Raw genomic sequence first — 18,834 nt, 5'->3', positions numbered from 1 at the left:
AGGACTGGATGAGTACAGTGCTTGGAATATTCCAGCAGTCCCATACACGATGAATGGAGTGGAGATGCTCATGTTCATTCAACATCTATAGGACTGGATGAGTACAGCGCTCGGAATATTCCAGCAGTCCCATACACGATGAATGGAGTGGAGATGCTCATGTTCATTCAACATCTATAGGACTGGATGAGTATAGTGCTCGAAATATTCCAGCAGTCCCATACACGATGAATGGAGTGGAGATGCTCATGTTCATTCAACATCTATAGGACTGGATGAGTATAGTGCTCGAAATATTCCAGCAGTCCCATACACGATGAATGGAGTGGAGAAGTGCATGATCATTCAACATCTATAGGACTGGTGGAGTACAGTGCTCAGAGATCAAGCATGTGGACCTCTACTCGATTCAAGACAGGATTGGGGATCCCAGCGGTCGGACCCCTGTGGTCATTTTTATCCTATTCTGGGGAATAACTTATTTTAGGAATACCCCTTTTGTATGAGGTGATCTTACATAAGAAGTATATTGTATATGGGTATGACAGTGATGCAGTATATAGATTACACCACTAGTGCTCCATGGCTGTTCCATCGTCCACAGTTGTAGCTAGGTGTGTTTTCACCAGGACAAATGCTGCCAATGCCTTAGGAAAAATGTCTTGCTGCCATTCAGATGCCCTTGTGAGAGGTTAAGGGGCTAGATGGCCCATCCGGCCATACACATCCAGGCACTGATGGCACAACAAAACCAGTGCAGTCCCTTTAATTGTCAGGAACAGGAAGGTGCTTCCGCGTCACTTCTCCATGGCAACAGACATGTCAGCGTTCTAGGGCTGACGTCAGCATTCTACTATGGCGGCCTAGCTCCAGCTGGGTCAGACACTTCGCCATGTCCGCAGACGAGCTGTCAATGTCCGATGGGGAGCCGTTCACCGGGGAGCGCTGGGCTCCGGTGGGAGCGGTGGCGGAGGAGGCAGACGGGCCGGGTGAGAAGGCAGGGGCTGAGGCGGCGGCGGGATCAGGCCGCCTGCGCTCCTGCTCCGTGTCCCTGGAGATGGGGGAGAAGCTGCGGCGGCTGGAGGAGGAGCAGGAGCTGCTGAACTCGTCCCTGCTCGCCCTCACCTCGCACTTCGCCCAGGTGCAGTTCCGACTGAAGCAGATCGTGCGGGCGGAGGGCGGCGAGAAGGAGCGGCTGCTGGCGGAGCTGGAGGACTTCGCCTTCAAGGGCTGCCCGTATGTGCAGGGGGCCCGGGGGGTGCACGGGGCACCAGGGCTGGATGAGTCGGTGAGTGCTGCTGGCCGACATCGGGCCGATCAGATCGTAGTACAACTTATACATGGCTGATTCTCAGATGACTGCCTTGTGTGTGGCTTCATTGGTCAGTTCTGATTCATGCCTTGCAGGATTCCCATGGGGGCTTTTCCTGAAGTCGGTTGTTCCCTCCTATCCACAAAAAAGTGCTCCCTTCCGATTTTGGGAAACCCCCCTGGATTTCCCTCGGTCTGTAGCACTGTCATGTGATGAGATACCTTGCTGTAACTTGGGCAGACCAGATGGATGGCTCTCATTTATAAATGTCTTATTAAGTTGGCACCACATACTTTTGGTATGTCACCAAGTTCCTACAGTGGACACTTGTCATTTATCCCCGCAGGGACCCTGGTGGTAAGGGGGTCTTCTATCTACAAAGCAAGATGGGTCGTGCATTATGAGGAGCTATGGACTGCAGGGGCCGGTGTATTGTTCTTGTACAGGGGCCCTCTTCTGTCTGTCCGCCAATGATCCCCCATGTCCTGTTAGGGCATAATGACCCAGATGGGCCCCATAGACCCTTCATGCCTTACGTGGACCACCAATAAGCGACTTTCTGTCGTGTAATGCTGGGTTTCCCTTTCACCAGACACAGTGAAGAGTGACGCATCTTCTAGGGTGCTAAGAGCTGATCACTGGGACCCGAGGAGCCGGATGTGCGGACCACCCTGCCAGCTTCATGAGATCACCCCAATAATGAGTTATAATCCCCCAACTATTAGTTTTCATGGCCGCAGTACCAGAGCGGTCATCGGTGATGCATTGTAGCCACGATGCCACAATGACCAGCTCCAGCTGATGGCCGTCCGCCTAGGGGCCGTGTAACCTCAGACTCACCTCTATAGTGCCTCTACAAACAGAAGCAGAGGGGTCTCATTGATTATTATGGGCTCTGGTTTTAATAGAAGAAAAAGGTTCTGAATGCAGAACTTTTTATTTGTTCTTTAAGATGAACACCAGACGGAGACGTAATGATGCGCTGGGCTCCTCTGATTTCATTTGCATGTGGGATACACGGAAAATAGAACTCATAGACTGTCCAAGCAGATGTGTGAACAGAGACCTGCTGTGAAGAACCGTTCAGAGAATTGCCTAAATAGCAATCACCAAACTTAGTTCTGTTGTGAAAATCATTTATTTCAGCTTTGAGTTCTGGACTTCTCCAGTAGATTACATGTAGGTGACCAGTAATAGGCTCTTTACTTAATAATCTAGTTGTATGGCACTGATTACAGTTACATGACATCAGTGAAGTATGAGAGATGGAGCTGTCGTCCTGTACATGTATCAACCAGGGATTATAGAAGATATAGAGCTGTCATCCAGTACATGTATCAGTCAGGAATTATAGAAGATATAGAGCTGTCATCCGGTACGTGTATCAACCAGAGATTATAGAAGATATAGAGCTGTCATCCAGTACATGTATCAGCCAGGAATTATAGAAGATATAGAGCTGTCATCCAGTACGTGTATCAACCAGAGATTATAGAAGATATAGAGCTGTCATCCAGTACATGTATCAACCAGAGATTATAGAAGATATAGAGCTGTCATCCAGTACATGTATCAACCAGAGATTATAGAAGATATAGAGCTGTCATCCAGTACATGTATCAACCAGAGATTATAGAAGATGTGGAGCTGTCATCCTGTACATGTATCAACCAGGGATTATAGAAGATATAGAGCTGTCATCCTGTACATGTATCAACCAGGGATTATAGAAGATATAGAGCTGTCATCCTGTACATGTATCAACCAGGAATTATAGAAGATGTGGAGCTGTCATCCTCTACATGTATCAGCCAGGAATTATAGAAGATGTGGAGCTGTCATCCTCTACATGTATCAGCCAGGAATTATAGAAGATGTGGAGCTGTCATCCTCTACATGTATCAGCCAGGAATTATAGAAGATGTGGAGCTGTCATCCTCTACATGTATCAGCCAGGAATTATAGAAGATGTGGAGCTGTCATCCTCTACATGTATCAGGCTGGGATTACTGCAGGTGTGGAGCTCTCATCCCGTACATGTATCAGGTTGGGATTACTGCAGGTGTGGAGCTCTCATCCCGTACATGTATCAGGCTGGGATTACTGCAGGTGTGGAGCTCTCATCCCGTACATGTTTCAGGCTGGGATTACTGCAGGTGTGGAGCTCTCATCCCGTACATGTATCAGACTGGGATTACTGCAGGTGTGGAGCTCTCATCCCGTACATGTATCAGACTGGGATTACTGCAGGTGTGGAGCTCTCATCCCGTACATGTTTCAGGCTGGGATTACTGCAGGTGTGGAGCTCTCATCCCGTACATGTTTCAGGCTGGGATTACTGCAGGTGTGGAGCTCTCATCCCGTACATGTATCAGGCTGGGATTACTGCAGGTGTGGAGCTCTCATCCCGTACATGTCTCAGGCTGGGATTACTGCAGGTGTGGAGCTCTCATCCCGTACATGTCTCAGGCTGGGATTACTGCAGGTGTGGAGCTCTCATCCCGTACATGTCTCAGGCTGGGATTACTGCAGGTGTGGAGCTCTCATCCCGTACATGTCTCAGGCTGGGATTACTGCAGGTGTGGAGCTCTCATCCCGTACATGTATCAGGCTGGGATTACTGCAGGTGTGGAGCTCTCATCCCGTACATGTCTCAGGCTGGGATTACTGCAGGTGTGGACTGGAGCTCTCATCTCGTACATGTATCAGGCTGGGTTTCTACACTACAAAGCTTTGAGCGGTTACATTGTTCCTCTGCAGTTTGGGATAATCTGTGTGCTCATACCCTGCTTCCATGTTACTTGAAGATAATATGACTGGCTAAAATTCTGTTATCTGTAAGTGTTCAATAATTTAAAGAATTCTTCGCTCCTAATCCCTGAATTATAATGTTTGATTCCCAATTCACCATACATATGCATGGTTAGCGCGTATAAATTGTATATGTTGTATCTGCAGAATCGGGGTGGCCGCACACGTAAAATGGACCTTTTGGCTGACAGCTATTTCCTCCTCTCTATCATAAACATGCAAGCTTGGTTGAGCATGCATGCTTGTTTCACCAAGAAGGGCTGGTGCCAGACTCCTCTGTTATCTGCTTATTTCTTGTGGCTATAGAAATCATGTGGAAATCCAGATTACCCAATCCCTCTTTTCCCCAACATCTGCTGTCCAGACAATTAGGAAATGTCACAAAAACCACAGGACCTATAGTTGATCAGACCAAGTCTGCTAGAGCTGAAGTCCCTTGTGGTGCTCTAGTTTATAGATGGGGTGTTGGGTGGAGGATCCCTCTTTATAATGTCCTCCTGCTGTAACTGGGCATCTGACAACCACTAATGTGTAGTGTTTGGGATGTTGGTGGACAGACCTCTGAGGGCCCTTAATCACTTGTGCTGGTGAAAACTCCGACCCTGCATCTCTCATCAACAAGGAGAGCTGCACCTAAAAGTGGAATTTTGTGTTTATGTAATCTCATACTTCCGTGTAAAAGTACAATAGTGGATAGTTTCACAGCAGATCACTACAGCCAGTCGCCATTGTGGGTGCTGCCAAATGAAAGGGCGTCCATAATACCACCTATCCTGTGACTGTTGTGCTACCTCCTGCGCAGCCAGCAGTTTAGTGGCGGGGCCGATCCCATGTGTGCCCTGCACTCCTTCATTGGAGGCCGATCTCGTGTGTGCCCTGCACTCCTTCATTGGAGGCCGATCCTGTGTGTGCCCTGCACTCCTTCATTGGAGGCCGATCCCGTGTGTGCCCTGCACTCCTTCATTGGAGGCCGATCCCGTGTGTGCCCTGCACTCCTTCATTGGAGGCCGATCCCATGTGTGCCCTGCACTCCTTCATTGGAGGCCGATCCCATGTGTGCCCTGCACTCCTTCATTGGAGGCCGATCCCATGTGTGCCCTGCACTCCTTCATTGGAGGCCGATCCTGTGTGTGCCCTGCACTCCTTCATTGGAGGCCGATCCTGTGTGTGCCCTGCACTCCTTCATTGGAGGCCGATCCTGTGTGTGCCCTGCACTCCTTCATTGGAGGCCGATCCCGTGTGTGCCCTGCACTCCTTCATTGTCTATGTGAGTGGCAATTATAGCTGAGCGCTGTGCTGGATTATCTTCATCACTACTATAGACAATGCCCTGCAAAGTCCCCAGTCTGACACGTCCTGATCCCAGTCCCCCTGTGGATGGACAGGGTTATGCACATCTTTCTAGATGCATAGGACTTGTAAAAACTAGCGCTTTTGTAATTTACTACATATTAAAACGTGCAGCCGTTTCTGAGATTTTAACTTTTTTTTTTCTTTACAACTTGTTGCTTAGGAGTCCGACTGCTGCTGCTGTCTAGCCTGTAAGAAGTGCTCTAAAGCTTGCTGGGATTAGATCAGTAATCCTAGCTACTTTCAACAGTGCTTACAAGAGCAATAAAAAATAGCTTGTAAGCACTGTGCATGTTCTGATGTATAGCAGCGGTGGTCTCCAAGACAAAGAGTTGTAAACAAAATAAAATTGATAAGAATGGCTACAAATTTTAATAAGCAGTAAATTGCACAATGTCTTGTATTTACGAGCACTGTCTGACAATATCCATTTATGAAGACTGGAATAACCCTTTAATGATCGCATCCATATTACAGGCAGGAATTGCTCACACCAAACAGCTCCATTTATCTCAACTGATCACTTTTCCAAATGACTTTTTATTATAAAACGTGGGAATATACCCTAGTAGAAAGTAATATGGAAATATTCCCTAAGGAAGTGTTTGGGTTTCCCTTTACGCCAGGATTCTTTTTTGAGCATGGGCACCATTCTCGGCATTTCCTGTAAATTCAGGGCAGCTGTGTGCTGAGATGTCAGAATGACTAATGACATTACACAAATAACACACCTGCCTCTGCTACCAACATGTCAGACCTGTTCTGCTTCTACTTGTGCCCAATAATGAAAGCTCTCCTCTTCCTTTTCTTTTTAATGCTTTCCCCGCGCAGGATCTGGTAAGTGTCATGTATCAGTCTGTTGTGTTGTCAGTCATGTATAGGTGCATAAAGCAGTTTCCTTCCTGATCCATTGTTATATTGTTACTTTCAATAACCTCTGCATATAAAGACTTGGGGTATGTTCACACACGGCGGGCATTTAGACTCGTGCTGTGGATTGTAAATTTACAGCAGGACAATTTATACAGTTGCTTTTCACAGCAGATTTTCGTCTTTGTAAGGGTAAAATCATCAGCAAATCCGAGAAAATCCGCATGTCACACACCCCGATTATGTTGTAATTTTGCTGTAGATCCATATCAAAATGCGTAGCAGAACATATGGGAACGTACCCTTGAAATCTTGTTTTTCTATTTTGAGTTAGTGCCCATCTTCCACCCACCAGAATCAAATTGGCCTGGGTGTCCAATGCAGAGACCCTTGTTCTGGTCCGTTAGCCGCAGAGTACATAGTAGCGTTGTGGTCCACCTCTTCCTATATAGACATACTCTACTAGATGTCATAGGATCTGGGAGGGAGGATTTTATACTCCACGCAAAACCACAATTATCGGCGTTTAGGGTGTCTTTATTATGCAAGGATGACCAAGGATATAAGCCAAACAGACATCCCTTTCAGCATTCTTACCCCTCATCAGCACAAAGATGGTTGAGAACCTAATTTACGTTTTTTTTCCAAGGAGTCTTGCCTTGCTTATAGGACTCCCTACACAAGCAGAAACAATACTTCTCCCCCAAGACCCACATCAAAGGCCTCTCACACTGCCCACCAGGATCCTGCTCTGCACTGCTGAGCAACAAGAACCCCAAAATAGTTGCAGATGAGTCTTTCTGATAGAGTAGACTCTGTTGTTTCTTATATCGTTACACATGTTGCAAAGCAATGGGGGATCAAACAACGACTTATAGCATAGCTGTTTCCCATGGGTGGCACTGTCTTTTTGCATAGCCTATAAGCCTCCCTGGTGGTCTCTACAAGGAGAAACATTAACCCAAAATATTCCTGCACATTGCAAATATTCACAATAGACTTGATTAGAGTTGGTGCGAATTTTATTACTTGTCCCTCGGCATTGGCTATGACAGAGGTCTGTGGTTGCTTCATGGGAGCGGGAGTGTCACCTCTTACCTGCTGACATAAGCAGCTCTTCTTCTGATTAGCCAGCCTGGTGCAAAGTCATCGTTGATGATGCGGATGTGACGCCATGCAGGCTAATCAAAGGAAGAGATGCCGGCAGGTAAGAGTCGGTACTTCCGCTCCCATATGGCGGCCACAAACAGTCGTTCCTGTTGGAATGGGGCATGCGATTCCATTATGCCCCGTATCAATGGCTTATATATCTGGCTTTCATTCGGCTGGATTGGCATATACTTCTCCTTGAGCCTACTGTATTACTATGTTGCAGCCATTTGACATAATGATCCTTTTCCTTCATGATTATCCTGCAGAGTGAATGGGAGAAAAGGGAACGTATTGAGGCGCAGAGGAAAAAGCAGCGAGAACTTATTGTACAGCTCAAGACGCAGCTCGATGATCTGGAGACATTTGCCTACCAAGAGGGAAATTATGACTCTCTACCCCAGTCTATGGTCATGGAGAGACAACGGGTAAGTGGCTCTGAAGATTATATGACATGATCTATAATGTAGGGCAATAAAATGGTAAAGAGAATTTCAAAACAGCTTGTAGAGAGGTCGCCATACACCCCACATTCACCCCCTAAAAGTCCATAATTAATGTATAGCGATCTAATGATTATTCTTATTTATCTACGTCTTCATCTGTCCCGGGGCTGCATTATGCGGTGCTGGCCAGTGAGCATATGTGTCCACCAGCTATTTAGCCAAGAGATGTCTCACATTCCTGGGACCCCCGATTCTTCATGTTTCATTAGGACTAGCCTTGTGATCGACATTGTGGCTGGGACAGTGGATGTAAGGACTCTATTGCACCCACCAGTACAGTATCCATATTGCACCTTAATCAGTTATTCCTATATTGGCAAGTTGATAACTCACAGGTCACTGGAGATCCTGCCACTCCAAGGACCTGAAGCACCTTGTTTAAATGGCACGAAGAGCGGCACTACCCAATTTATTGCCGGGTGCAGTTCTGTGTGTCCTTCGCGCCATCAAAATGTGGCACTACAAAGGTAAGATGGGAATATCCTATAGCCCAGGGGTAATGATGAAGCCGTCCTGGCATGGCAATACATGTGGTGTAGTCTTTCTCACACTCATACCTGGATGTACAATTTATCACAGACATAATAGTCCTTTTTTTCTTGACTATTCAATATGCACAGATTTATTGTGTACTGCATTGCTACTCCCTGCCTATTCTACATCTTTACACTTGTCTTAGGGGTTGTACCAAGTTTGGAAGTAAACTCCTATCCATAACACAGGGAATGACTTCCCAATCCCTGGGGCTACCACCAATATCTGAAGAGCTCCCTTTCAATGGAGTGGTGGTCGATCATGCACACATCCATTCCACTCATTCTTAATGGTAGCGTCGAACTCTGTACTCTGCTATTTCCGGTGGTCCCCTTAAGAATGAATGGAGCAGCAGTTCGCATGATCGACCACCGCTCCATTCACAAGAGGCTCTCCCTATGGATAGGGGATAATCTATCATATGTGAAATTAGTCATTTGTGTGGGGAGGTCCTCAGGCAAATTCTGTGCCTGGGATCAGGATGTCTTTAGGTTGTTTTTATTTTTTTTAGATGTCTTTTGTATCTGGTTGTTTCTATTTTTCATCATATTGGATGTGCAACTGTTTGTGTGCAGCTTTTCATTATTAGATGCTATCCACCATTTATGGAAGATCGGTGGGTGTCCGGCACCCCAACTTGTCACGCTAGGTGAGGGAAAGACTAAGTGCAACACGAAGGGAAGAGGGGAAGTAAGCCCAGACACTATGGAAAGGGAGAGTGAAGCCCCCTAGGCAGATCTAATATCACCCTGCCTACCCTATCGTCCGTATATAGGTTCCACACCTATCGCCGAGCAGGAACCTAAACCCTGAATGTCCCTAGAGCTTGGCCCTAGATAGGGAGGGGACAGGGTGAGCACTAGTCAAGCCCCACTACAAACTAAAGATAACAAGGTAGACAAACAAAGGAGATACACTTAGCTTAAGCAGACACCAGAGACATAATGCCAACTGCCCTCCAAGGGTACAAGAGAAGAAGCTAGCCAACTGCTGGTGCTCCAAGCCAACACAGAGGTACATAAAACTATCACCGGCGCCTCTCTGGAGAAACTGAGAGTTTTTAACTACCAAGCAAGGGTGTGTCAATCAGTAGCAGAAGGTGGAAGTAGCTGCTGGGTCCTAAAGGAAGAAGGATACAACAATACCAAAGAGATAAGAGGATCAAGAAGGCGTCTGCAATGCCAAGCGCAGTGACCTTCTGCAGCCGGCTCCAGAGCGACTGTCTGTCACACCTGACACACCCGTGACACCACCAATCAACTGTTATCAGCACAAGTGGCAGCCAGATGTCAACTTGGTATGAAACTGTACACCACACTGCACTGGTTAGGCCTCACTCACACAAGTGAATACATCGGACTAGTGCAATCCGATAAAAATTTGGATTGCACTTGGAACAATGTTCTACTATGGGGCATTTCAGATCTGCGATATTTTTTTTTTTTTTCTCATGCCGATTCAGCATGACAAAACAAACGCAGCATGCTGCGATTGACAGCGAGACTCGGCTCACACACACCCATATAAGTCTATGGGTGCGTGTGAAGCTTTGGACTGCACTCGGATGTCATCCCATTGCAGTCCGATATACGCCGAGACAGGCAATGGAGGATATGGAGAAATTACTTTCTCTGTCTCCTGCGCACCTGAGCTGCGATTCTCTCATGCGAGAGGATAGGAGCACTTACACTCGGCTTACGCTCGCAGCAGAGCAGGAGCCGAGTGTCATTAGCATACGGCATCCGATGCTCTCGCATCATATGTTATACGCTCGTGTGACCCCGGCCTTAGTGTCTGCTGCAGATCATGTCCTTTTGAAAAGAATAGTAGCTGATCTGCAGTACCCAGCGGCGGCCACCAAACTATGTATGGAGCTGTGATGTTCTGCTTTGTACACTATTTACATCTGGCTGCTGCAGGAGAAGACAATAGTGGTGGTGAGTGCCAATTTCCCACTGATCTTAAAGGTTCTCTGTCAGAACATTGCGGCTTAGAAGTCTCCTCACCTTGGCATGTCAGACTTTGACTTGTCACTCTCCGCAAGGAGAAACGTTACTTCTTGGAGCCCGATCAAACGTCTTTCACCCAGCCAAACCAGAGCTCACACTTTGCACTGATGACAGGCAGTACCCTGAAACAGTGTCTGCAAACTGAGATTTTGTTATTTGGCTTTAATCCTAAGTCATGTGACAAGGCTCGTTAAGAGAGTCGATATTTACTTTTAGGATTGCTACTTCCTATAGGTGGCACTAGAGTTCTAGTCCTCTTCCTCTCTGAAGAGACTGACTCTGAATCAGTAATCCTGTGCTGACAGACTCCCTTTAAATTGATCCTTTGGCTAGGTTATCAATATCACAGTATTGGGAAAACCCCTTTAAATAGTTGATTTGTTACATCCATACATTGTATGATATAAATTGTCCTCCTCTTGCAGGTGATCATTGATGAGTTAATAAAGAAACTGGATGTCAACATAAATGAAGATATCGGCTGCTTGTCCCCTGAAGAGCTGCGCCAGAGAGTGGACGCTGCCATTGCTCAGATTGTCAATCCAGCGCGGGTAAAAGAACAGCTAGTGGACCAACTGAAGACCCAGATCCGAGACCTCGAGATGTTCATAAAATTCATTCAAGGTCAGAACTGGATGGGCTGTGGCCAAAATCAGGATAAATACTGCAATTCTCGATATGACTGGTTAGGATGGTGAAGGGTTGTGGGGTTTATTACTTTTTTTTTAATGCCATTTGTTCCCTATACATAAAAATAACAAAGACTTACCCCTATGGTTCCGGTGATGCCGCTCTGCTGCTGCCTCCTGTCTTTATTGATGTTGCTGCAGCGGTGATGTCAACGTCTATAATAGTAGTAACTCTTGTATATGGGGACTCCCCTGCCTCATCAAAAATAGTTTTGTTTTTTTTTTGTTCTATTTTAAAAATAAATCATGTGAACTTATAGTAGTTTGCACCATATTTCTCAGCAGGCAGAGATACGGCGCCCACTCACATGTGGCATGCCAATAGTGTGATGTCATAGATGTGCTGTGTGCCATCTGTGTCTCTGCCTGGATGGCGGGTGCTGAGAGCAGAGGTGGTGCGGGCCGTGTAAGGGTTAGTGAGTTACGTGGATATTACATGTTGCTGGGTGGGACACAGGCTGTTCCTATTTATTTCTGAGATGGTTTGATATCTTAGTGTGACTCAGGATTGATATATCCAAGGCCAAATAAAGATATGAACAGCAAACTGCCAAATAATTATCTGATCATGGCAGCAAGAAGTTGCCCCTGCTGTTATCTGTGGGTAAACCCTGGTATTAAGGACAGAATAATACTGAAATGCTTTGTCTGCGCTCCACTGAGCACTGGAATACTTGGCCTGCACATATAAAGGGGTATTCCCATCTCCAACATCCTATCCCAATATGTAGTAGGTGTAATAATAATAATATTAGCAAATACCTCCAATTACAAATGTAGTATAGTTTTTCTGATTCGCTATGTCTCTTTCCTCATGTGCAGACATTGCAGGACCTTAAGAATCCATGGTTATGACCACTGATATAGTGACAGTTAGCTAGTTGCTAGTGGTCATAACCATGGATACCTAAGGTCCTGCAATGTCTGCACATGAGGAAAGAGACATAGCGAATAAGAAAAACTATACTACATTTCTAATTGGAGGTATTTGCTAATATTATTACACCTACTACATATTGGGATATGATCTTGGAGATTGGAATAGCCCTTAAAGGCTTGTGTACACTATAAACTAACGTCAGCTGAGCCTGTCGATTTTGGCGGGGTCCAACTTTAGTTTAATGTGTATGGAGGGCCTCCTGGCTCTCCCAGGATAGATAGAAAGATCCGAACCTGCAGAAATCCCAACAGCCGGCCCTTTTGTTCTCGCTGGAGATAAATTTCTATCCGCTGATCTCTCATTGAGCGAGAGAGAGCGTTCCGGTGTGTCGGGGAGATGGCTGTCAGCCAAACTAACAATTGTTCAGCTGACGGCCGTGTAATGTGTATGGGGCCTTTACTTTCTCTGTGTGTGCTGAGTGGACGGCCTACTTCTGGTGTGATGCCACAGTTCTCCTGTGTGTTGCCCCCCTTTCTGACAACATGTTGTTTCACACACTCGGAGGGAGAGATACTGCAGCAGAATCCCCCTCCTCCCCGTTGGCTTCCCTAGAAAGCATCTAGCAAAATTTTGTGTATAGAAAAAAAGATGGCATTCTGCTATACCTGGGTATTTGTACTGGTTTGCTGGTCATCACTGACAAGTAAAAGCTCTGGAATATATTAAATGAAATCATTTTCTTTTTTTAATAGACGAAAGCCCACCTGAGAATCCAATCGGAGGAGCGACAGGATACACCCCAGGTTTTGGCCCCAATGCACGGCCCAATGGTGAGCATACAGCATTGACAGACCTGCTGGTATAACCAACACTGCTTCCCTTATTATGGCCATGTGTGTTCAACTATGTGATGACTAGTCCAAGAGGCAGGTCTCCGATAGCTGCGCCTCACCCCACTCCCATAGACTGACAGCTCTTTCACTATACTAAAACAGGTGTGTTTGTGGCATTTACATATTTAGGGTCTACACCCCCAGGCCACGTTCACACGTTCAGTATTTGGTGAGTTTTTTACCTCCGTATTTGAGAGACAAAACCAGGAGTGGGTGATAAATCCAGAAGTGGTGACGAGTTTCTATTATACTTTTCCTCTGATTGCTCCACTCCTGGTTTTGGCTTACAAATACTGAGGTAAAATACTGAGCGTACGAACATGGCCTTGGGTACATGTATGGCATATGTCGGGTCTCTCCCTTTGGTGCAGGCTCCGGTGATGAGCCCACACCTTTCCGGAGACATGACAGCTGATCTGATCTGCTGTCATGTGCCCCGTGATTCATCCACCACTGTTAACATGTTACATGCAGCTGTCAATCTCTGACATCGGCATTTAAGATGGCCGCAGCGAAGAACGTCATTAATCCCACCCATCGGCACCCGTGTCAGATGACCGCGGGTCGCCGATGGGTTGGCATGACAACCCAGGGTATGCAGGAGATCCCTGCGGTTGTCATTGCCGGGAGGCTATGAGCACGCCCAGCGGTTGGCGCTCATAGCAAGTGAGCATTTCTGCTGCACACAAGCAATCTGATCATTGCAGCTTCTAGTCTCCCATAGAGACTATTGAAGCATGTGTAAAGTGAAAAAAAAAAATGTTTTTTTTTTAATATAAAACTTTACATCACCCCCCCCCCTTTCGCACCCTTCAAAATAAAACAATAATAAAAAAAATCAAATATACAAATATTTGGTATCGCCGGGTTCAGAATTGCCCGATCTATCAGTATATAAAAAGAATTAATCCGATCGGTAAACCGCATAATGAGAAAAAAAATCAAAACACCAGAATTACTTTTTTTTGTCACCACAACATTGCAATAAAAAGCAATAACGGGCGATCAAAACATTGGATCTACCCCAAAAATGTTATCAATAAAAACGTCCGCTCGGCCCCTAAAAAATAAGTCCTCAGCCGGCCCCAGATCCCGAAAAAACGGCGACTTTTGTTAAAAAAAAAAAAAAAACTTTGGATTTTTTTTCACCACTTAAATAAAAATAAACCTATACATGTTTGGTATCTACAAACTCGTAATGACCTGGAGAATAATAATGGCAGGTCAGTTTTAGCATTCAGTGAACGTGGTAAAAAAACAAACAAACTGCGGAATTGCACTTTTTTACAATTTCACCACACTTGGATTTTTTTTCCCCTTTTTTCAATACACGATATGGTAAAACCAATGGTGTCACTCAAAAGTACAACTCGTACTTCAAAAAACAAGCCCTGACACGGCCATATTGACGGAAAAATAAAAAAGTTATGGCTCTGGGAAGAAGGGGAGCAAAAAACGAAAGCACAAAAACGGAAAATGGCCCATGGGTGAAGGGGTTAAGTAGTGCGTTTTTGATGTTGTGTATTTCTGTTGCTCAAAAACCACAATGACTTTCAGTTCCAGCAAAGTAGAGCGTGCAGGAATAATATACGCCAAATTTATTAGGAGGCGCAAACCACTTGATGAATTTGGCTCATCTTATTTGTGGCGTGTGCCTCACCAGAAATTTTACGTCAGTCAGAGACTGGAGTAACATTTCTTCTGTACCAAACGCTGGTACTTTTGCTGAATTTTATGGGCGGGCATAGCAGTGTCGCGTCCCCAGTTCCGCCCATTTCAGCAGCGCTCCTTTATACTGGCATGAAACCACCAAACGGCGCAAAATTTTTTGCACATCTCCACATTGCGCAAAAATGTAGCGACTTTTTAAAGTGGTTTTACGCCAGTTTTCTTGCAAAAGTGCTATGTTCCCACAAATCAGGAAATCGGCATCATATTACTAGTCATAGCATTGTGGGTGAGTTTCTACACAATCTCATCCACATGTTGCAGGACCTCCCGCACAATTTGCCTGGCGCTGCTGAATCAATATGTCTATGCCGCAGGTTTTAGCTCTTGCACAGCAGGGAGGTTGTATGTTTCTACTTCTTGCCTGTGAAACTGCTACCAACTCTAGAAGAAATGTTGTGCTGACTTTAGACATGTCTTCTGTTTTATCAGTGAATCCAGAGCAGGCCAAGCAAATTCGAGAGACTGGACTCCATCTGTTACGGCGGGCCCTGGCCGTGCTGCAGATCTTTGCAGCCAGTCAGTTAGGCTGTGGTGCCGGTCACGTTCCTCAAAACCTCTGGAATCAAGATGAAAGCAGCAGAGACTTCACCCCACTAATCAAGAAGTTGGAAACCTCCGTGGAGAAGGTGAAGCAGCTGGCACTGCGCCAACAGCCTCACGATCATGTCATTAGCTATGCCACTATGCAGGAGATTGCACTAGGAGGAAAAGACGAGCTGACGGTGGCTGTCCGGAAGGAGCTGGCCATTGCTATCAGGGACCTCATGTCACATGGTCTATATACTACATCTCAAGGAATGAGTTTGGTTTTGGCACCCATTGCCTGCCTGATCCCGGTCTTCACCGCCTCGCCTCCTTCCATGCACCCCTGGGAACTATTTGTCAAGTACTACCAGGAGAAGAACGGAAAGGCATTTGTTGACTCTCCTGCTCGCAAGCTCTCTCAATCCTTTTCCCTCCCTGTCTCAGGAAGCCATAAGGTGACCCCGAAGCAGAGTCTCCTCTCTGCCATCCACTCCGTGTTAACAGAACATGACCCATTTAAGCGCGGTGCGGACTCGGAGTTCAAAGCGCTGATCTGCATGGCACTAAACGAGCAGCGTCTTGTATCGTGGCTCAACCTCATCTGTAAGTCGGGCGTGTTGATACAGTCTCATTACCAACCTTGGAGTTACATGGCCAGCAGCGGCTTTGAGAGTGCCCTGAATGTTCTCAGCCGTCTCAGCACCCTAAAGTTTAACCTCCCTGTAGACCTCGCTGTTCGGCAGCTCAAGAACATAAAAGATGCTTTTTGATGTTGCATAGAGAATCGGAGTCCCATGTGTTCATCTCGCTGTTATCATTTCAGGTGTCTGTAGAGGGCTGGGCTTTACCCCATTCTCTTCTGCCAATTACAGACTACATCTGTGTGGTCCTAAAGGTTTGAGGAGGATACCAAGCACAATTACTAATCCTCCATTATCCAATGAGGTCTTTTCATAGGTTACAAAAATGGAAAATGTATTTTACGATGTTTATATGTATTTTAAATATGGTATATATCATATGTAACTAGTGAAAAAGATACTCCCATCACTGAGGATCTGCCATTACTTTGACATTACTGCCATTACAGGCCTGAGGGTATAACTGTGCAGTTCTACTTCAAGGAAAGTATACAATAGAGGTATATGGTTACTGAATATATCACTGTCTTAGTACACTGTGATACCAAGGAAGACTGGTACCTACCTCAAAGACACAGTTCTTTTACTATTGGAGAATGGCATTATCCCCTGCTCCCTACTATGTATACGTTACATAGCGGGAGCATCTGATGTCCTACATTGAGACAGCCATGCAGAATAGCCGCCAGGGGGATCCGTAGGGATAAGAGGGACTGTTTGTGTGATGGTATTATATCGGCTCCTCTGTGGATGCAGGACGCCTAAAACGGCACCTGAATGCAACATACAGCACCTTCGACCATCTGCATAGTTTATGTGATTGTCAAAGTCACTTGAAACTTCTGTCGTGGGTGAAAAAATAGGGTTGACATACAGCGGTGATATGTCGTGGTGGGGCCGAAACCTAAAGGACTGATTCCGGTAATCAGAGTATTTTTCATTAATCATTAAAAATGGCTTCACAATTACCAATGTTCGAAAATAATCAACTTGGGCGCCAAAGATGTATAGCCAAAGTTTAAGGATACCGAAATTTGGGTTAGTGATGAATGACAGTAAATGGTCATACTTACAGTGCCTACAAGTAGTATTCAACCCCCTGCAGATTTAGCTGGTTTGATAAGATGCAAATAAGTTAGAGCCTTCAAACTGCAAACGAGAGTAGGTTTTATGAACAGAAGCATAAATCTTACAAACCAAAAAGTTATGTTGCTCAGTTGAATTTTATTAAATTTTAAACATAAAAGTGTGGGTCAATTATTATTCAACCCCTATGTTTAATATTTTGTGGAATAACCCTTGCTTGCAATTACAGCTAATAATCGTCTTTTATAAGACCTGATCAGGCCGGCACAGGTCTGTGGAGTTATCTTGGCCCACTCCTCCATGCAGATCTTCTCCAAGTTATCTAGGTTCTTTGGGTGTCTCATGTGGACTTTATTCTTGAGCTCCTTCCACAAGTTTTCAATTGGGTTAAGGTCAGGAGACTGACTAGGCCACTCCAACACCTTGACTTTTTCCCTCTTGAACCAGGCCTTGGTTTTCTTGGCTGTGTGCTTTGGGTCGTTGTCTTGTTGGAAGATGAAATTACGACCCATCTTAAGATCCTTGATGGAGGAGCGGAGGTTCTTGGCCAAAATCTCCAGGTAGGCTGTGCTATCCATCTTCCCATGGATGCGGACCACATGGCCAGGCCCCTTGGCAGAGAAACAGCCGCACAGCATGATGCTGCCACCACCATGCTTGACTGTAGGGATGGTATTCTTGGGGTCGTATGCAGTGCCATCCAGTCTCCAAACGTCACGTGTGTGGTTGGCACCAAAGATCTCGATCTTGGTCTCATCAGACCATAGAACCTTGAACCAGTCTGTCTCAGAGTCCTCCAAGTGATCATGAGCAAACTGTAGATGAGCCTTGACATGACGCTTTGAAAGTAAAGGTACCTTACGGGCTCGTCTGGAACGGAGACCATTGCGGTGGAGTACGTTACTTATGGTATTGACTGAAACCAATGTCCCCACTGCCATGAGATCTTCCCGGAGCTCCTTCCTTGTTGTCCTTGGGTTAGCCTTGACTCTTCGGACAAGCCTGGCCTCGGCACGGGAGGACACTTTCAAAGGCTGTCCTGGCCGTGGAAGGCTAACAGTAGTTCCATAAGCCTTCCACTTACGGATGATGCTCCCAACAGTGGAGACAGGTAGGCCCAACTCCTTGGAAAGGGTTTTGTACCCCTTGCCAGCCTTGTGACCCTCCACGATCTTGTCTCTGATGGCCTTGGAATGCTCCTTTGTCTTTCCCATGTTGACCATGTCTGAGTGCTGTTCACAAGTTTGGGGAGGGTCTTAAATAGTCAGAAAAGGCTGGCAAAAGAGATCTTTAATCCACACATGTGAAGCTCATTATTCTTGGTGCCTGAACTACTTCTTAATACTTTAGGGGGACCAAACAGAATTCTTGTGGTTTGAGGGGTTGAATAATAAATGACACTCTGAATTAACTTTTAACGTTTTAAAAAAAAAAAATAAAATAAAATAAAAAACAAAATTAGCTGCAGTGCATTTCCCACTTCCAGGCTGATCTACAGTACAAATGTCACAATGCCAAGTTAATTCCGCATGTGTCAACCAGCTAAATCTGCAGGGGGTTGAATACTACTTGTAGGCACTGTACAAAGCAAGCTTAGACCGAGCCGGGGTGAAGGTTGTTTTCCGGTACTCATTCTTGTCTCTGATCTGTAAGGTCGGTGTATTATGTGTAGCATATATGTATGGTTGTGTGTGATCCTGGATGTGTTACATTCTGCTTTGTCTGTGTTTTAAGCAGCGGGACCTCTAGCCGGGAATTCTAAAATATTCTATTTTTTATAGCACATTGGACTGGAATGATCCAAAGAATAATCATTAGTTGAGAACATAAAGGCAAGCGATACACGGA

At 45.7% G+C, this 18,834-nt stretch overlaps 1 protein-coding gene across 1 annotated transcript; it reads left to right on the top strand.

Moving 5' to 3' along the window:
• Positions 1-788: 788 nt before the first annotated feature.
• On the top strand, positions 789-17,880 carry RUNDC1 (RUN domain containing 1). Its single transcript, XM_073683633.1, has 5 exons — positions 789-1,288; positions 7,762-7,920; positions 10,967-11,165; positions 12,863-12,940; positions 15,164-17,880. Exons 1-5 carry the CDS (start codon positions 893-895, stop codon positions 16,027-16,029), a joined length of 1,698 nt encoding a protein of 565 aa, XP_073539734.1. The 5' UTR covers positions 789-892; the 3' UTR covers positions 16,030-17,880.
• The last annotated feature ends 954 nt before the right edge of the window (positions 17,881-18,834 follow it).

Source organism: Phyllobates terribilis, unplaced genomic scaffold (assembly GCF_046119375.1).
Source record: "Phyllobates terribilis strain yellow unplaced genomic scaffold, ASM4611937v1 Scaffold_5__5_contigs__length_657084704, whole genome shotgun sequence".
Classification (NCBI taxonomy): Eukaryota; Metazoa; Chordata; class Amphibia; order Anura; family Dendrobatidae; genus Phyllobates; species Phyllobates terribilis.
Note: the sequence above shows the minus strand (reverse complement) of the source record. Positions and strands in the feature narration are given on the sequence as shown.